General features: G+C 38.5%; 1 protein-coding gene across 3 annotated transcripts in view; it reads left to right on the top strand.

The window, feature by feature from the left end:
- Gpat4 (Glycerol-3-phosphate acyltransferase 4) overlaps positions 1–13,546 on the top strand; it is a 470,968-nt gene that overhangs the window by 213,655 nt on the left and 243,767 nt on the right. For all 3 annotated transcript variants that reach the window (XR_016548355.1, XM_090393085.1, XM_090393086.1), the window contains exon 10: positions 7,069–7,184. Coding sequence is in view for 2 of the 3 variants with exons in the window: in XM_090393085.1 (XP_090249211.1) it covers positions 7,069–7,184 (116 nt within the window). In the remaining variant the exon portion in view is untranslated. The remainder of the gene's footprint in view (positions 1–7,068; positions 7,185–13,546) is intronic.

Here is a 13,546-nt window from a genome sequence, read left to right as displayed (position 1 = left end):
ACCCAAAAGTAGGTGTGTGCTTTACATTATGGGATACTAAAGCAATTAAGGTGGTCATTAGCCTCTATATATAAGTAGCTTAGTCATGAAGATACTTCACATGTAAACTGTTTTCTTACACTTGGGTAAAGGATAAACCAAGCATATAATTTATTGGCATCTTTAATTTAATTAATACACTTTAGTTAATTTTATCCTGTGCCATGTGAGTGAACTAACACTGATGTCAGTAAGTTGCAGAGGCATATTTGTTTAGGGTGTTTACTATCTACACGGTAATTGTTGAGTAAATTAGAAGAGATTTTTGTAGTTACCTGAAATTTCCTGCTCACAATTTTATAGGTTATAGCTGGACAAAAAGGTAACATTGATATGAGAAATATTCCATTAGCGGTTTTAATGCATTAAATCCTCAGTATCACTGTAGAAATTAAAGCAGAAAAGAACTGCAAATTCATTTAAATTTAAGTGGATGGACAAATGCTGACATTTGTTTATAAACTGCATGTATATATAGTATTTAAGTAGCTGAAGGAGTAAGCATTTAGATTGCTCTTATAAAAATATTCAACCTGCAACATCTTTTAATAAAGATGTCACCAAGTTTAGGTGTATCAAATGAAGAGTATGACTTTCCCTATTGTAAGCACAAGCTACCACCCACATTGAATCTGAGATTGGAAACTTGCACACAGAATGTTTTTCATGCACATATGGACCGGTAAAAGTTAGAATATTGATTGAGAGAAATTAATATTTTTGATAATTCCTGAGTTATTTCAAAATTAAGGACTGACTTGGTGACCTAGTTCATGAAGTGAGTTTATTGCTTGTTATTTGATAAATTCACTTCATATCTCTGCTATCTTGCCAGTATTTTGTGAAGGGGAAGAAAAAAAAAGTTTAGAAGCAGAAGCATGCTACCTCTGAGGATAATTACTCATCTTCATTGCAAACACTTATAAATATTACGTGCATTCTAAACTGGATTCAAATGAAAGTCTTTTCAAGACAAAGGTACTTACGAGGGTGGTCTGAAAAGTTCTCGGCCTAACAATGAAAAAACGAATGTATAAATTCAAAGTTTTTTTTTTTTTTTTTTCAACATGATCTCCCTTAAGACTAATACATTTATTCCAGTGATGCTCCAGCACCATTATCCCGTCCCTGTAGTGGTTCTCAGTAAGATCTGCAAAATACTCCTCTACAGCTGCAATCACCTCTTGATTCGAAGAAAAATGCTGACCAGTGAGGAAGAGTTTTAGTATTGGGAAGAGATAGAAGTCAGAGGGAGCCAAATCTGGGGAATAGGGTGGATGTTCCAACAATTCATAGTGCAGATCCCTTAATTTTCCCATTGCCAGAACACTTTTGTGGGCAGGTGCATTGTCCTGATGAAAGATGATTTTTTTTTTTTTCTTCTGCAAACTGGGTCTTTTCTAATGAATTTTTTCATCTAGTCTGCTTAAAAGATCTGAATAATATTCCCCGGTTATTGTTTTACCTTTTTCAAGATAATTAATAAACAAAATGCCTTTAGCATCCCAAAACACTGATGCCATGACATTTCCTGCTGATGGAACAGACTTTGTCTTCTTTGGCTTCTATCTGCAGTTTTGACTGCTGTTTGGATTCTGGTGTGTAATGGTGAATCCAAGTCTCATCCATAATAATAAATCGATGCACAAATAAAATCAGTTTTATTCTTGTTAAAATGCCCCGAGTACCTATTCAGAGATTTTCATGCGAGTGCGTTTTTGATCTGCTGTAAGTGCGGCACACATCTTGCACAAAGCTTTTTCATATGCAATTCATCATATAAAATATATCCTACACGTTCTTTTGAAATGCCTGTAGTCTCAGCAGTTTCAAGTACTTTGAATCGCCAATCATCCAATACCATTTTGTGCACTTGATGAACGATTTTTGGTGTTACACTTTTTGGACGTCCTTCACATGGATCATTTTCAAAACTGGTACGGCCATGTTTAAACTCAGCAGCCCATTTCTTAATTATCAAAAACTAAGGAGAAGAGTGCCCATAAACTTTTATGAACTTAGAATGAATTTCTTTTGGATTTAAACCTTTTTTTTACAAACAATTTTATAACCGCACGATAGTCAGTTTTATTCATTTCAAGGGATACAGACAACAATTTTGCTTCAGACAGCTGTATAAAACAAAGTACTTGATAGAATGACCTGCAATTTCACATGGATGCTTATGACAGATGTACCAACTTAGGAAAAAAAAAATCTTGTTGATAGTGTTGCCAATCTATGGTCAAGGCAGAGAACTTTTCACACCACCCTCTCATGCTGTTGGATATTGTATCATGCCAATGTGCATGACTTTGCACTTACTAACATTGTATTGATAGCTATTATCATTTTTCCATGCTTCCAACCTTTTCAGATCACATTGATTTAAATCTATACATTCAGTTAATGTATAGATTAAATAATGGCAGTTCAATTTTATGATTATTGTTGAACCACTCAGAATGTTAAACCATTTAAAATGTTTAAAATAATAATTATATTGTTAGGGAGGAGTTTACTTTCTTTTGTCACTTATGTATCGTTTACACGGTCTATATACAGGAAGATTGTTTGATGTTAAATTAGGCATGAGACAAGGATATATATTTCCACTGTTATTCATTATTTGTATGGATGACATTATACCTGATTTTAAAATTAAAGATATTCAACTTAGCTCTTTCTTTATGCAGCCTAAACAAATCCAGTGTCTGCAGAATTTCCTAACTAAATTTAATAAATTTAGTGTGAAAAAAGGAAGGAATATGAATTGCATTCTTGAATGGAAAACTTGTAGAACATTTCAGCTATTTAGGTCCAGTTTTTAATGAAGATGTCAAAATAATTATGGAAATAACAACAGAATTAGCAAATCTAGTATGGTATGGAATCAACTAAATTTAAATGGAATAAGAGAGAAGCTCTTATTCCATTCCACAAGTTAAAACTGGTTTGAATATTTAGCATTATTGAAACTGCTTTACTTTTGGATTTGAGAGCTGGGTTAGAAATAAGTTGATCAAAGACTGGGGAGTACAGATATAGTTCTGAGATAAATGAGTGGAGTGAGGAGATGGCATCAGTGGCAGAACCATATTAGAATTGAGGATTTTGAAAAGAAAAAAAAATGAAGACAGACTTACCTGAAATAAACTTATTAGCTGTAAAATTCTTTTATTGTAATTTTATTTTGTGTTCCATTGTTCTAAAGATGCCTATGATACTTAGGCAAAAATTTTACAACTAATAAATGTATTTCACAATTTTAGGTTTCGTCTTAAATTTTCTTCAAAGTATGCCCGCTTACATATCTATATCGAAGCAGAAATGATTATATTGGGATGGAAATTGATATTATTTGCCTTCAGGATTCTGTGAACAGAGCTAATCTAAGGTGGTATGGTCACTTAAATGAAATAGAAGAGGAAAGTTTAGCAAAACAAGTATTTTTTGGCAGAAAAATAACCCAGAGGAAGATGAAGATGTAGGCAGAAGTTTTTAGAAAACTGAAATATCTTCTTCTGCAGTTTGTCCCATTTAAGTAGGGTCGCTGTTTTTAGTGAGTCTCCTCCACATCCTCCTGTCTTGGGTTGTAACCACATCCAACTTCATCCTGAAGTCCTCCTCCACCAGCTCCCTCTATCTCTTCTTTGGCCACTTGTACTTTCTCTTCCCCTGCACATCCATCTGCATGAATTTTCTTCCCACATACTTGTCTTCCCTCCTCATCACATGACCAAACCATCTCAACCTTGCATCCTATATCTTCCCTCCTAAGTTTGTATCTTTCACCATTCCCCTTACATAGTATTTCTCAGATGATCCTTTCTGGTCACACTAAGCATTCTCATCTCTGCTACATCCATCCTCCTGATGTTATTTTTCCTCTGGGCCACAGTTTCCATAGCATACTTCATAGCTGGTCTCACTACTTCCCTGTAGATTTTGCCTTTTAGATTGATCGGCACCCTCTTATCATAGCACTCAGCCATCTCTCTCCACTTCCCTCCATCCAGCTTGTAGCCTGCATCCCACTTCCTTCTCAGCCTCTCCATCCTCTTTCACTTTGAACCTAAGTATCTAAAGTCCCTAACCTTCCTGATGACATTTCCTTTCAGATCTGTCTCCTGGCTGTCATCCACTTTGCAACACACATTCTGTCTTACTTCTGCTCAGTCTCATACCTCTTTCTTCCAGTACTTTCTTCCATCTTTCCAGTTTAGCTGCCACTTCTCTTGATTCTGCATACAACATTGTTCAAGGCATGTCTTCTCTCACCTCCTCCATCACAATATTAAACAGGAACAGACTTAATGCTGACCCTTGATTCAAGACAACTGTCACTTGAAACTTTGTCTCTCCCACGCAAGTCTGAACTCGTCTTCATATTTCTGTACATCTCGTGAACATTAACCTGACATATTTCTCCAATACCTTCTTCTCCCTCAGACACCACCAGACTTCTTGCCTTGGCACTCTATCATATGCTTTCTCCAGATTAATAAACACCAGATGGTAGCTCCTGTTGTTTCTCTCGAAACTTTTCCATCATCTGCCGTAACCCAAAGATAGCATCTGTCGTCAATCAACCAGGCATGAAGCCAAATTGCTCCTTTGCAATCTTCACCTCTTTCCTCAGTCTTTCATCAAGAACCCTTTCTAGGATTTTCATTTTGTGGGACATCAACTTTATTCCTCTGTGATTCTTAGTCTTGTGCATCTCCTTTACCCTTGTAGATGGGGACAAGAGTACTTTCCCTCCACTCCTTGGGTATATTTTCCTGTTAGCAAACTTATATGAACAGATCCCACAGCAGGTCAATTTCATCTTTCTCTAGTGCCTTCCATGCCTACACTGGGATCCTGTCAGGACTCACCAATTTTCCATTCTTTATCCTCTTTATGGCCTCTTTCACTCTACTGATGTTCTGCACCATCCCCTCATAAGACTGCTCATCTTCTCTGAGTCCTCACATTTTCCTCATTCAAAAGCCCTTCAAAGTATATTATCCATCTTTTTCTTATATCCACATCTCTCCTTATTACTCTTCCCCTAGAGTCTTTAATTTGCCTCACATGTAAGATGTCCTTGGATGCCTTCTACATTTTGCCAATTGATAAATTTTTCTCTGTCCTTTCTTTGTTTCTAATTGATCATAAAGATCTTGATATGCCATGGCTTTCACCTGCATAACAACTCTTGGCTACTCACTTTCTCTCTCTGTCTTCTTCCACTCTTGACTCATCCCACTTCTGCTTTGCCTTCCCCTTAGCCGTCACTGCTTCTTGTACATTATTATTCCACCACCAACCCTTCTTCTGCTCTCTAATCTTTCCAGATGTTTCACCAAGCACCTCAATTGCACAGCTCAGAATTCCTTTTGAGTTATGTCTCCACCAATCTTGTATGCATTCTAGTCCATCCAACTCTCTTTTATGCAAAACCACTTAATTGTCTTCATCACCATGGCTTCCAAAAGTTTTTATCTTTGACCTTATTTTAAAGTCTGCTCACAGCTGCTGGTATTGCTGCGTCACTTGATCTGTTGGGATTACTTTACAATTTACTTCCTTAAGATGTTTTCTTCTAGTCAAATTGTAGTCAATCTGCAAACTGTTGTTACCACTGCCAAATGTTATCAAATGTCCTTCCCTCTTGCAGAAAAACGAGTTCACAATTGCCAGATCAAACGCTGCTGCAAAGTCTCAATCCTCTCTCCTTCCTGGTTCATCATTCCCTCTCCATTGCTGCCATGCACCCTTTCATAGTCCTTATTTTGTCTTCCTATGTGAACGTTCAAGTCTCCTCCGACAATCACCATTTCGTTTTCTTCTTCCCTCATTTCTTCATCTAGCATGTTCCAGAACTCATCTTTCTCCTCTGCTGTATGCCAATTTGCAGGATGTATGCACATAAGATGACTACTTGCTCTTCTCCAACCCAGTTTCATTCACATGATCCTATTGTTCCTCCTGCCCACTTCGAGCACTTCGTCCTTCATTCTGTCATACATCACAATTCCGACGCCATTTCTTCCCTGTTTATTTTGCTCCAGAGTAGAACAAGTTATACCCTTCTCCCGGTTCCTTTGCCTTTTCCCCCTTCCACCTTGTCTCTTGCACACGTAAAATGTCCAACTTCCTCCTCCTCAGGTCTGACACCTTTCTTTCCCATCATGCTTTTAACATTCAACGTTCCCACTTGAAACATTTTCTCCACCTGTTGGGCTCACTTCTTTAACTGCATTCTCCCTTGATGTGGTAGCCTTTGTCCACTTCTCATAGCTGTATGGTGATGTCACTGCACGTCGCCTGAGAGGTATGCCCTAGCCCTTGTATCACTTTCTTGACTCATCTGATCATAGCTAGATCTGGCAGTGAAGTTTTACAACCGAATGCCCTTTCTGAAATCAACCCTTGCCATTTATCTGGGCTTTGAACCGGCACCTATTGGGGCTGGTTTGCCCCCTTCGATGGCTGCATAAGATGAAATGACATAGCAAAATAGGAAAGAATTCACCCCTAGCCCTGGAATACCCTAATAGCATTGGGGGGGGGAACAAGAAGAGAAGAAAGTAGCAAAGAAAGGAGGGGTGGGACCAGTCCACAGATGATATAACAGATGTATATTACCTGAAGTAAGGCATGGCTCAGCATCAAGTAAGTACCTTGGGTTTGCCATGCCCATACTCACTAAAGTGAGCCCTTGAGGTAAGCAACAATGATCTGATAATATAGGCATCCTCACAGATAACAGATTAATTTGGAGGAAAATTGTTGATCGAAAGTTGGAAACGATGTAAACTTTCTGTGTAGTACTGTCATAATACTCTGTACACTCACTGAAGGTATCGGGGATTTGAATGGTGAACTCTAACTATTTATTAGTTAAATGGACTGTTGTAATGATTAAATTAATCCTGTATAATCTTTGTTACTTGATTACTTGTACGTGACTTCTTTTACTTATATACAAGTTATAGCTTTTTTTAAATATATTATTATTATTATTTTTTTTTTTTTTAGGTAGGTCAACGTCAGGGTGGTTTTTTGGGTGTTTTGCAAAGAGCTTTAGCAAGAGCAACTTCTCATGTTTGGTTTGAACGTTTTGAGATGAAGGATAGGGAATTGGTTACAAAACGGTAAAGTAAATTATTTCATGATGTTGAGAGTTGCCTAATAATTCATTCTTATTGTATAATAATGTATACACCACATAAGTGTCTTTCATATAGATGGTAAATGAACAATTTCATTGTTCCATCAGCTAAATTGGAGCCCCAAAGTGGCCTCAAAAGTTCGATGTTTGGTTTCTGGAATATAGCTTTTTATATTATCTAGCATTTAGTTCAGTCATAGTACCAATAATATATTCATATACTATAAACTTTACATCATCTCTTCGGTGGAATTTGCATTTATATAGATATACACATGTAAATATTGGATGGACTTCATTGTTGTTTTTCAGGAGAAATCTTTGAAAATTATCAACTTTGCTTCTATTTTAACATAAGTTATTAAAATATCTCAGTTTTGCCAACTTAGATATACCAAATAGCAGTTATTTGTTATTAGATATTTTATAGAAATGTGTGGTCAACATAGTAACATATATTTTAAAAATGATTTACACATATAAATAAGTTCACTTCTATATATTTATCACATTGTAACATGAGCATCATTCAAGGAAAATACAGAAGTTGGTTAATTCAAAATGCGAATCGCATAGTGTTGAATATTTATTCGTATATCAGTCTCAGCTGAGTGAGCATGTGCTATAAGTTCAAAGGAACCAAGTATAGCTGTAATTCAAGGTTAACTAAATAATTATTAAAAATTATGAACAATTTGTGGTGATTATTCCTTAGAAATTTGAGACGGGCATGCAATCTGGACAATTGCACAGGGTTTCACAAGTTTAAAAGAATCGATAAGTAAATAAATAAATAAATTTAAATCTACTGTAGTGCAAAATCTTGGTTTGATTTGAAATTGTGTGTAGTGTTGATAGCATTGGAAGCATGGATAGGCCTTCTGATTTTAAAAATTTGATGTAGTCCTGGGATTTTCTGGATTCTAATTTCAGATGGTCAGTATGTCCAAAGTTATAGTTTGCAGAAAAAAGCACTTGATACATGCCAGCTGGCCTGGTTGGCAGAGTGATTAGAACCCCCCCCTCCCTCCCTCCAACCAATGGTTTGCAGGTTCAAATTCCACTGTGAGCATGGAGCTTTGTGATTGTCTTCGGGTGGGAGATGAATTTCATCACCCAGTGAGACCATGGGCTTACTGGAAACCCCAAGGGGCTTGAAAAATTTCCATGTTTGGTCTCTAGAGCAGTTTCTGACTGTGTAAAAATAGTTTAAAAATACAAAAAATATATAAAATTGATTTAAAAAAAACTCTTTAGTCTACCTATGGTGCCTAATGTACAATCATTTTAGAAATTATGGACTATACAACCGTGTTATAAATAACTATTTTAATTTCGTGACGTTTCGACCTTCATATTAAGGTCATTATCTGAGTATATACAAATATACAAGGACAAACTAAGTTACATTTCACACAGTATGCTAAAGTGAAGGTGGATTTTTTTTAAATATATATATGTTAAGCCCATACACAGGAGGTTGGGTGATCAACCTATAGTACATTAGTATTGTGTATGGGTGGTGGGTTGGGAGAGGAGGAATTTGTTTACATTTCATTTGAATAACTTTAAGTTGTATTCCTTGGGAAACACAGCAGGTGGGAGACTGTTCCACAGTGCAGCAGTTGCAGGGATGAAGGAAGAGGAAAAGAAACTTGTTCTGTTTGTTTCTAGGTGTACTATAAAGGGATGTTGTGCAGCAGCTGCACATGTTCCAGTGAGCTTAGTACTGAGCGGAAGAATTATTGATGTGATTTCAGATGAGCATTTCCCATGGAAATATTTGTAGAATATACATACTGCAGAGACCATATGTCTGTGTGAAAGAGGTGGGGGGTTGGTAAGGGATGGATCATTGATAAGTCTAATTGCTCTCCTCTGTATCGAGTCGAGCATTTTGAGAGAGCTTTTAGGGGCCCCACCCCATATGTGGGAGCAGTATTCAATAGTTGGGAGGATTTGTGACATTGTATAATGTTAAATGCTGTTCGGGGGTGAAGTAACATCTTGAACGAAAGAGAAATCTTAGTTTTTTTTGAGGCTGAGGATGCAGTGTTTGAGATATGTTTATGCCAGGAGAGGTTTGATGTGAGGGTGATTCCAAGGAGTGAGATCACAAACTCTCTGGAAATTTGAGTATCATCAAAAAAGGATACTGGGGAAAAATTGTTCTTTTTTTTATGGAAAATAGTACAGAACTGGGTTTTATTGGTGTTGAAATTTATGAGGTTATCTGAACCCCATTGTAGGATGGCTTGGAGATTGGAGTTGAAGGTGGTGGTGGTTGATGTTCTGTAGGTTGAGGTGAGTTGTGTAGGGTAAGGCTTATCAAATGCAAGCGAGGAGTGTAGTGTGCTGTCGTCTGCAAAGCTGTGTATTGGATTGGAGGTCAATTGCAGTAGGTCATTGATATAAAGCAGGAAGAGGGTTGGTGAGAGGACAGAACCTTGTGTGACCCCAGCATTAATTGAGTGGTGAGAGGATAGGGAGCCGTCCACCATCACACAGTGTGCGTCCAGACAGAAAACTGGCAATCCACCTACAGAAGTCCTGAGTCAGACCGAATGATGGTAGTTTGCCTAGTAGGCCTTTGTGCCAGACCCAGTCAAAGGCATTTCGAGATATCTAATGCAACCACTTGAGATTCGCCAAACCTCTCCATAACATTTGTCCAGAGATGGGTGACGTATGCGAGTAGGTCTCCTGTTGATCGGCAGTGGCGGAATCCATATTGGCGATCATTTATTTGGTGAGTGTCTTCAAGATAGTGTCGGAGTTGGTAATTGATGATTTTTTTCCCTTACCTTTGACAGGACTGAGGTAAGTGAGATAGGACAGTAATTGGCTGGCAGTGACTTGTCACCCTTCTTGGGAATGGGCTGAATATTGGCCAATTTCCAGTTTGTGGGGTAGATTCCAGTGGTGTAAGAGAGTATATATAGGTGATATAAGATATTGGTCAGTTCTGGAGCACAAACTTTCAGAACAATTGGGAGAATGCCATCAGGGTCAGGAGACTTTTGTGTCTAATTTGGACAGTATTTTTCTGACCTCATCCTGGCAAAAGGATATAGGGGGGGGGCATTGTATGTTGGGTGTCTGGAATGGTTGGGGGACATTTACCATCGTCAGTTATGCATGCATTTGAAGCAAAGTATGAGGCCAGAAGATTGGCTTTTTCTGTGGGTGATGATGCAGTAGAGTCATCGGGGTGTGATATGGGTGGGAATAGTGTTGGACAGAAGTTACGGCCAATTGCTTTGGCGAGAGACCAAAAGGCTCGGCTGCTGTTTGGACAAGCTGCTAGTTTCCTGCTTTTTGCTCTTTCGAACTCTGTTTTGGATGAATTGATTGTTTTGTTGCATTTATTATGGGCTTCGGTGTAAGCCTTGAAGGAGAATGAGGTTCTTGATTTCAGCCAGTTATGGTATGTCTGGTGTTTCATCTCTACAGCCTTGGCACATCTTTTGGAGAACCAGAATTTCATTAGAGAGTGGCAGTTCAGAGTGCTGTATGGAATGTATGTATTCATGCCAGTGAGGATTGCTTTGGTAATAAGCTCGGTGCATATGTTTGGGTTGGAAGGCCAGAAGCAATAGTCCAACCATGGAATGTGGCATAGAAGTTGTGGAGGCTGTCCCACTTGGCACTGTTATAGTGCCAAACTACTCTTGTATGGGAGTGTCTGTGTAAACGTTGTTGCATGGGAGAGGAGATGAGCACTAGGTTGTGGTCAGAATTGCCCAGAGGGCTCACTACTTTCACTGTGTATTTGGAGGGGTCATTGGTGAGGAAGAGATCTAAGGTGTTTGGAGAGTGGGTTGGGTTATCTGGTATTCTGGTTGGCATCTGGACAAGTTGTGTAAGGTCGTTAGTGATGGCAAATGTTTCGGCATCTCTGCCTGCAAGATTTATACAACTGGAGGAGGAAAGCCAGCTAGTGTTGTGGAAGTTAAAATCTCCTAGGAGGATGATTTTGCTGTTGGGAAAGTGGGATTGGAGAAAGTCTACTTTCAGGGAGAGGAAATTAAAGAGCTCAGGATGGTTAGTTGCGTTGGGGGAGCGATAGAGACAGCAGATGAATTGGACTGAGTGGGGAAGGGATATTTTCAACCAAAGGTCAAAGTTGGGTGATTCTAGGTTGGGTGCTCTCTGGCAAGGTATGTCAGAGCAGATGCGCATTCAACATCTTTCGCCACCCTTGGGGTGAAAGTTGTTGAAGAGTGAGTAGTTTGGAAGGTTGAGATAAGTGGTGCTGGGGGAGGTGAGATTTGAGTTTCTGCCAGAAAGAGTAGTGGGGTTTGGTAGACTGTAGGTGGTAGTGGACACTATTCAGGTTGGAGTTTAGGCTACAGATGTTGGTGAAGTGGATGTGTAGGGTTTTGTGAGTTGTATGTTGGACCGCATGGGTCTTGCACATTTCCTATGCAGTGCCTGCATGCTTGTCTCCATGGTGGCTGCTAGTGGCATCACTTAGTTTTTTCACCAGTTTATCTTGTCTGTAGTTAATGGTCCAGCTGTCGTCACCGTTTTGATGTTTTTCTTCAAGTTGTCTTCGAAGCTGGCGTCTTTATTCTCTTTGTGCAAATGTTAGGTCTGGGTTGTGCACATGTGCGATTGGGGACAGGTGTCCTTGAACTTGTTGTTGATCGCTGTTATTATTTTTGATGTGCTTGTCGGCGTGTCGCAAGTCACTTTTACTAGGTGTGGAAAGTTCGTACCGTCCTTCCTTTTATTTATAGGCCTGAAACAATGGCAACTAATGATATTCTTAGGATCAATGTTGCATTCTTCAGCTAGTTTGTTGATGTTCTCTTGTAACGATTTTCCGTTTTCTGTCGGGAAGTTCAAAATGATGGCGTCGAGTTTTTTGTTTGGCTTTCATCAAGTCGTTTACCGTTGATGCGATTAGATCGCAAAGTTCTTTCACTAGCGGAGTGGAGCTTGCATTGCACTGGTTTTCAATTTGTTCAAGCTTAGCTTCGGCTGCACGTATTTTGTCGGTAAAAGTTTAATTTAAAGCTTTGATGTGCTGTTCGAGGTTTTCGACACATTTACCTATGTTCAGAAGTTGTTTTACCGAAGGAAGGTACAACGAATAGAAGAATGGCTAGTTAAGTTCGATAAGTAGCTTATGTGCAGTTTCATCTATTTTCGCACACGAAGTGTGCAGCTAGTTGTGACAGAACTCACAGTATATGCCCTTTTTTCTGTCTGTGACATCAGTTTTGCAGCTCCAGCATGTAATAGGTTTGTCGGTGGCGGTCGACGGCACTGTGCTGTCGAGACAAGTGCTCATTCGCTGTTGGCGTTTGCTGCCACCATCTTTGCTGCGTACGGTAGGCATCGTGAGTGCTTACACATGGCTGATTTTGAATTGGAAGGATAGCTGTTTTAATACACTATAAGTACTTACAGGTTGTACTGAAGTATTCCGCTGCACCCGCTATTGGGTTTCCGTTTGATGGTTAATTTCGATGGAAAAACATTCGCAATAATGGTAAAATAGGGACCACAATTTTGTAGTAGCTTATTCACCGACTCCGCCTGATGGACTCTCGATTTGATCGACAGTTATTCTACTGGCATGATCTCTAGTGAAAAAAAAAATTATGTGTATGTATAATAATAAAAAAAATAAAAAATAAAATTAATTATTTAGAAACTACATCAAAGCTAAATTCTATTTAAGTTAACATAAGAGAAACATTCTTTCATATAGATAGTTTTCTTACAGTAACAATGATGTCCTAATTTAACACGACAATTCTTATATTAGATTTAAGATTCTGGATTATCTACAGTCCTGTTTATAGTTAACTGTTAGGGAGAAAGGTTCCATGGGTAGAATATGTGCCTTCCATATGCTTGGGATTTTTAGACCACCATTATTGTTCAGATTAGGGTGGTTGATAAGAATCTCACAGGCTTCCTTAAATTTACATTCGTACTTTCATGTTTTGGTGTGATGTAAACAACTGGTGCTTTTCCAGTCAATTCTATGTGAAGTGTTCAGGGCATGATTCAAGGCCAGCTTCACCATAGTTATTATATTTAATGTCGTTTATGTTCTTTTTGTCTGATAGGAATTGTGCATCCTGTTTCCCCTATATATATGATAGATTACAGGTGCAATAAATACAGTATACTCCAGGTTGGGTCAGCAGAGGGAGTGGGTCTTTTGGATGAGTTGAGTAAGATTTTTAATTTTGCAGGAGGTTTAAAGGTGACTTTGAGGTTGTATTTCTGTAGTATTCTGCTTATTTTATCTGATGTTTCTTTAATGTAAGGAATGGTTATAGTTTTATTGTAGTCTGGTTTATCTTTGTTTTCTATTGAGGTCTT

This window comes from Typopeltis vanoorti, chromosome 5, assembly GCF_054136105.1.
Source record: "Typopeltis vanoorti isolate ZY-2024b chromosome 5, IOZ_Tvanoo_1.0, whole genome shotgun sequence".
NCBI lineage: Eukaryota > Metazoa > Arthropoda > Arachnida > Uropygi > Thelyphonidae > Typopeltis > Typopeltis vanoorti.
Note: the sequence above shows the minus strand (reverse complement) of the source record. Positions and strands in the feature narration are given on the sequence as shown.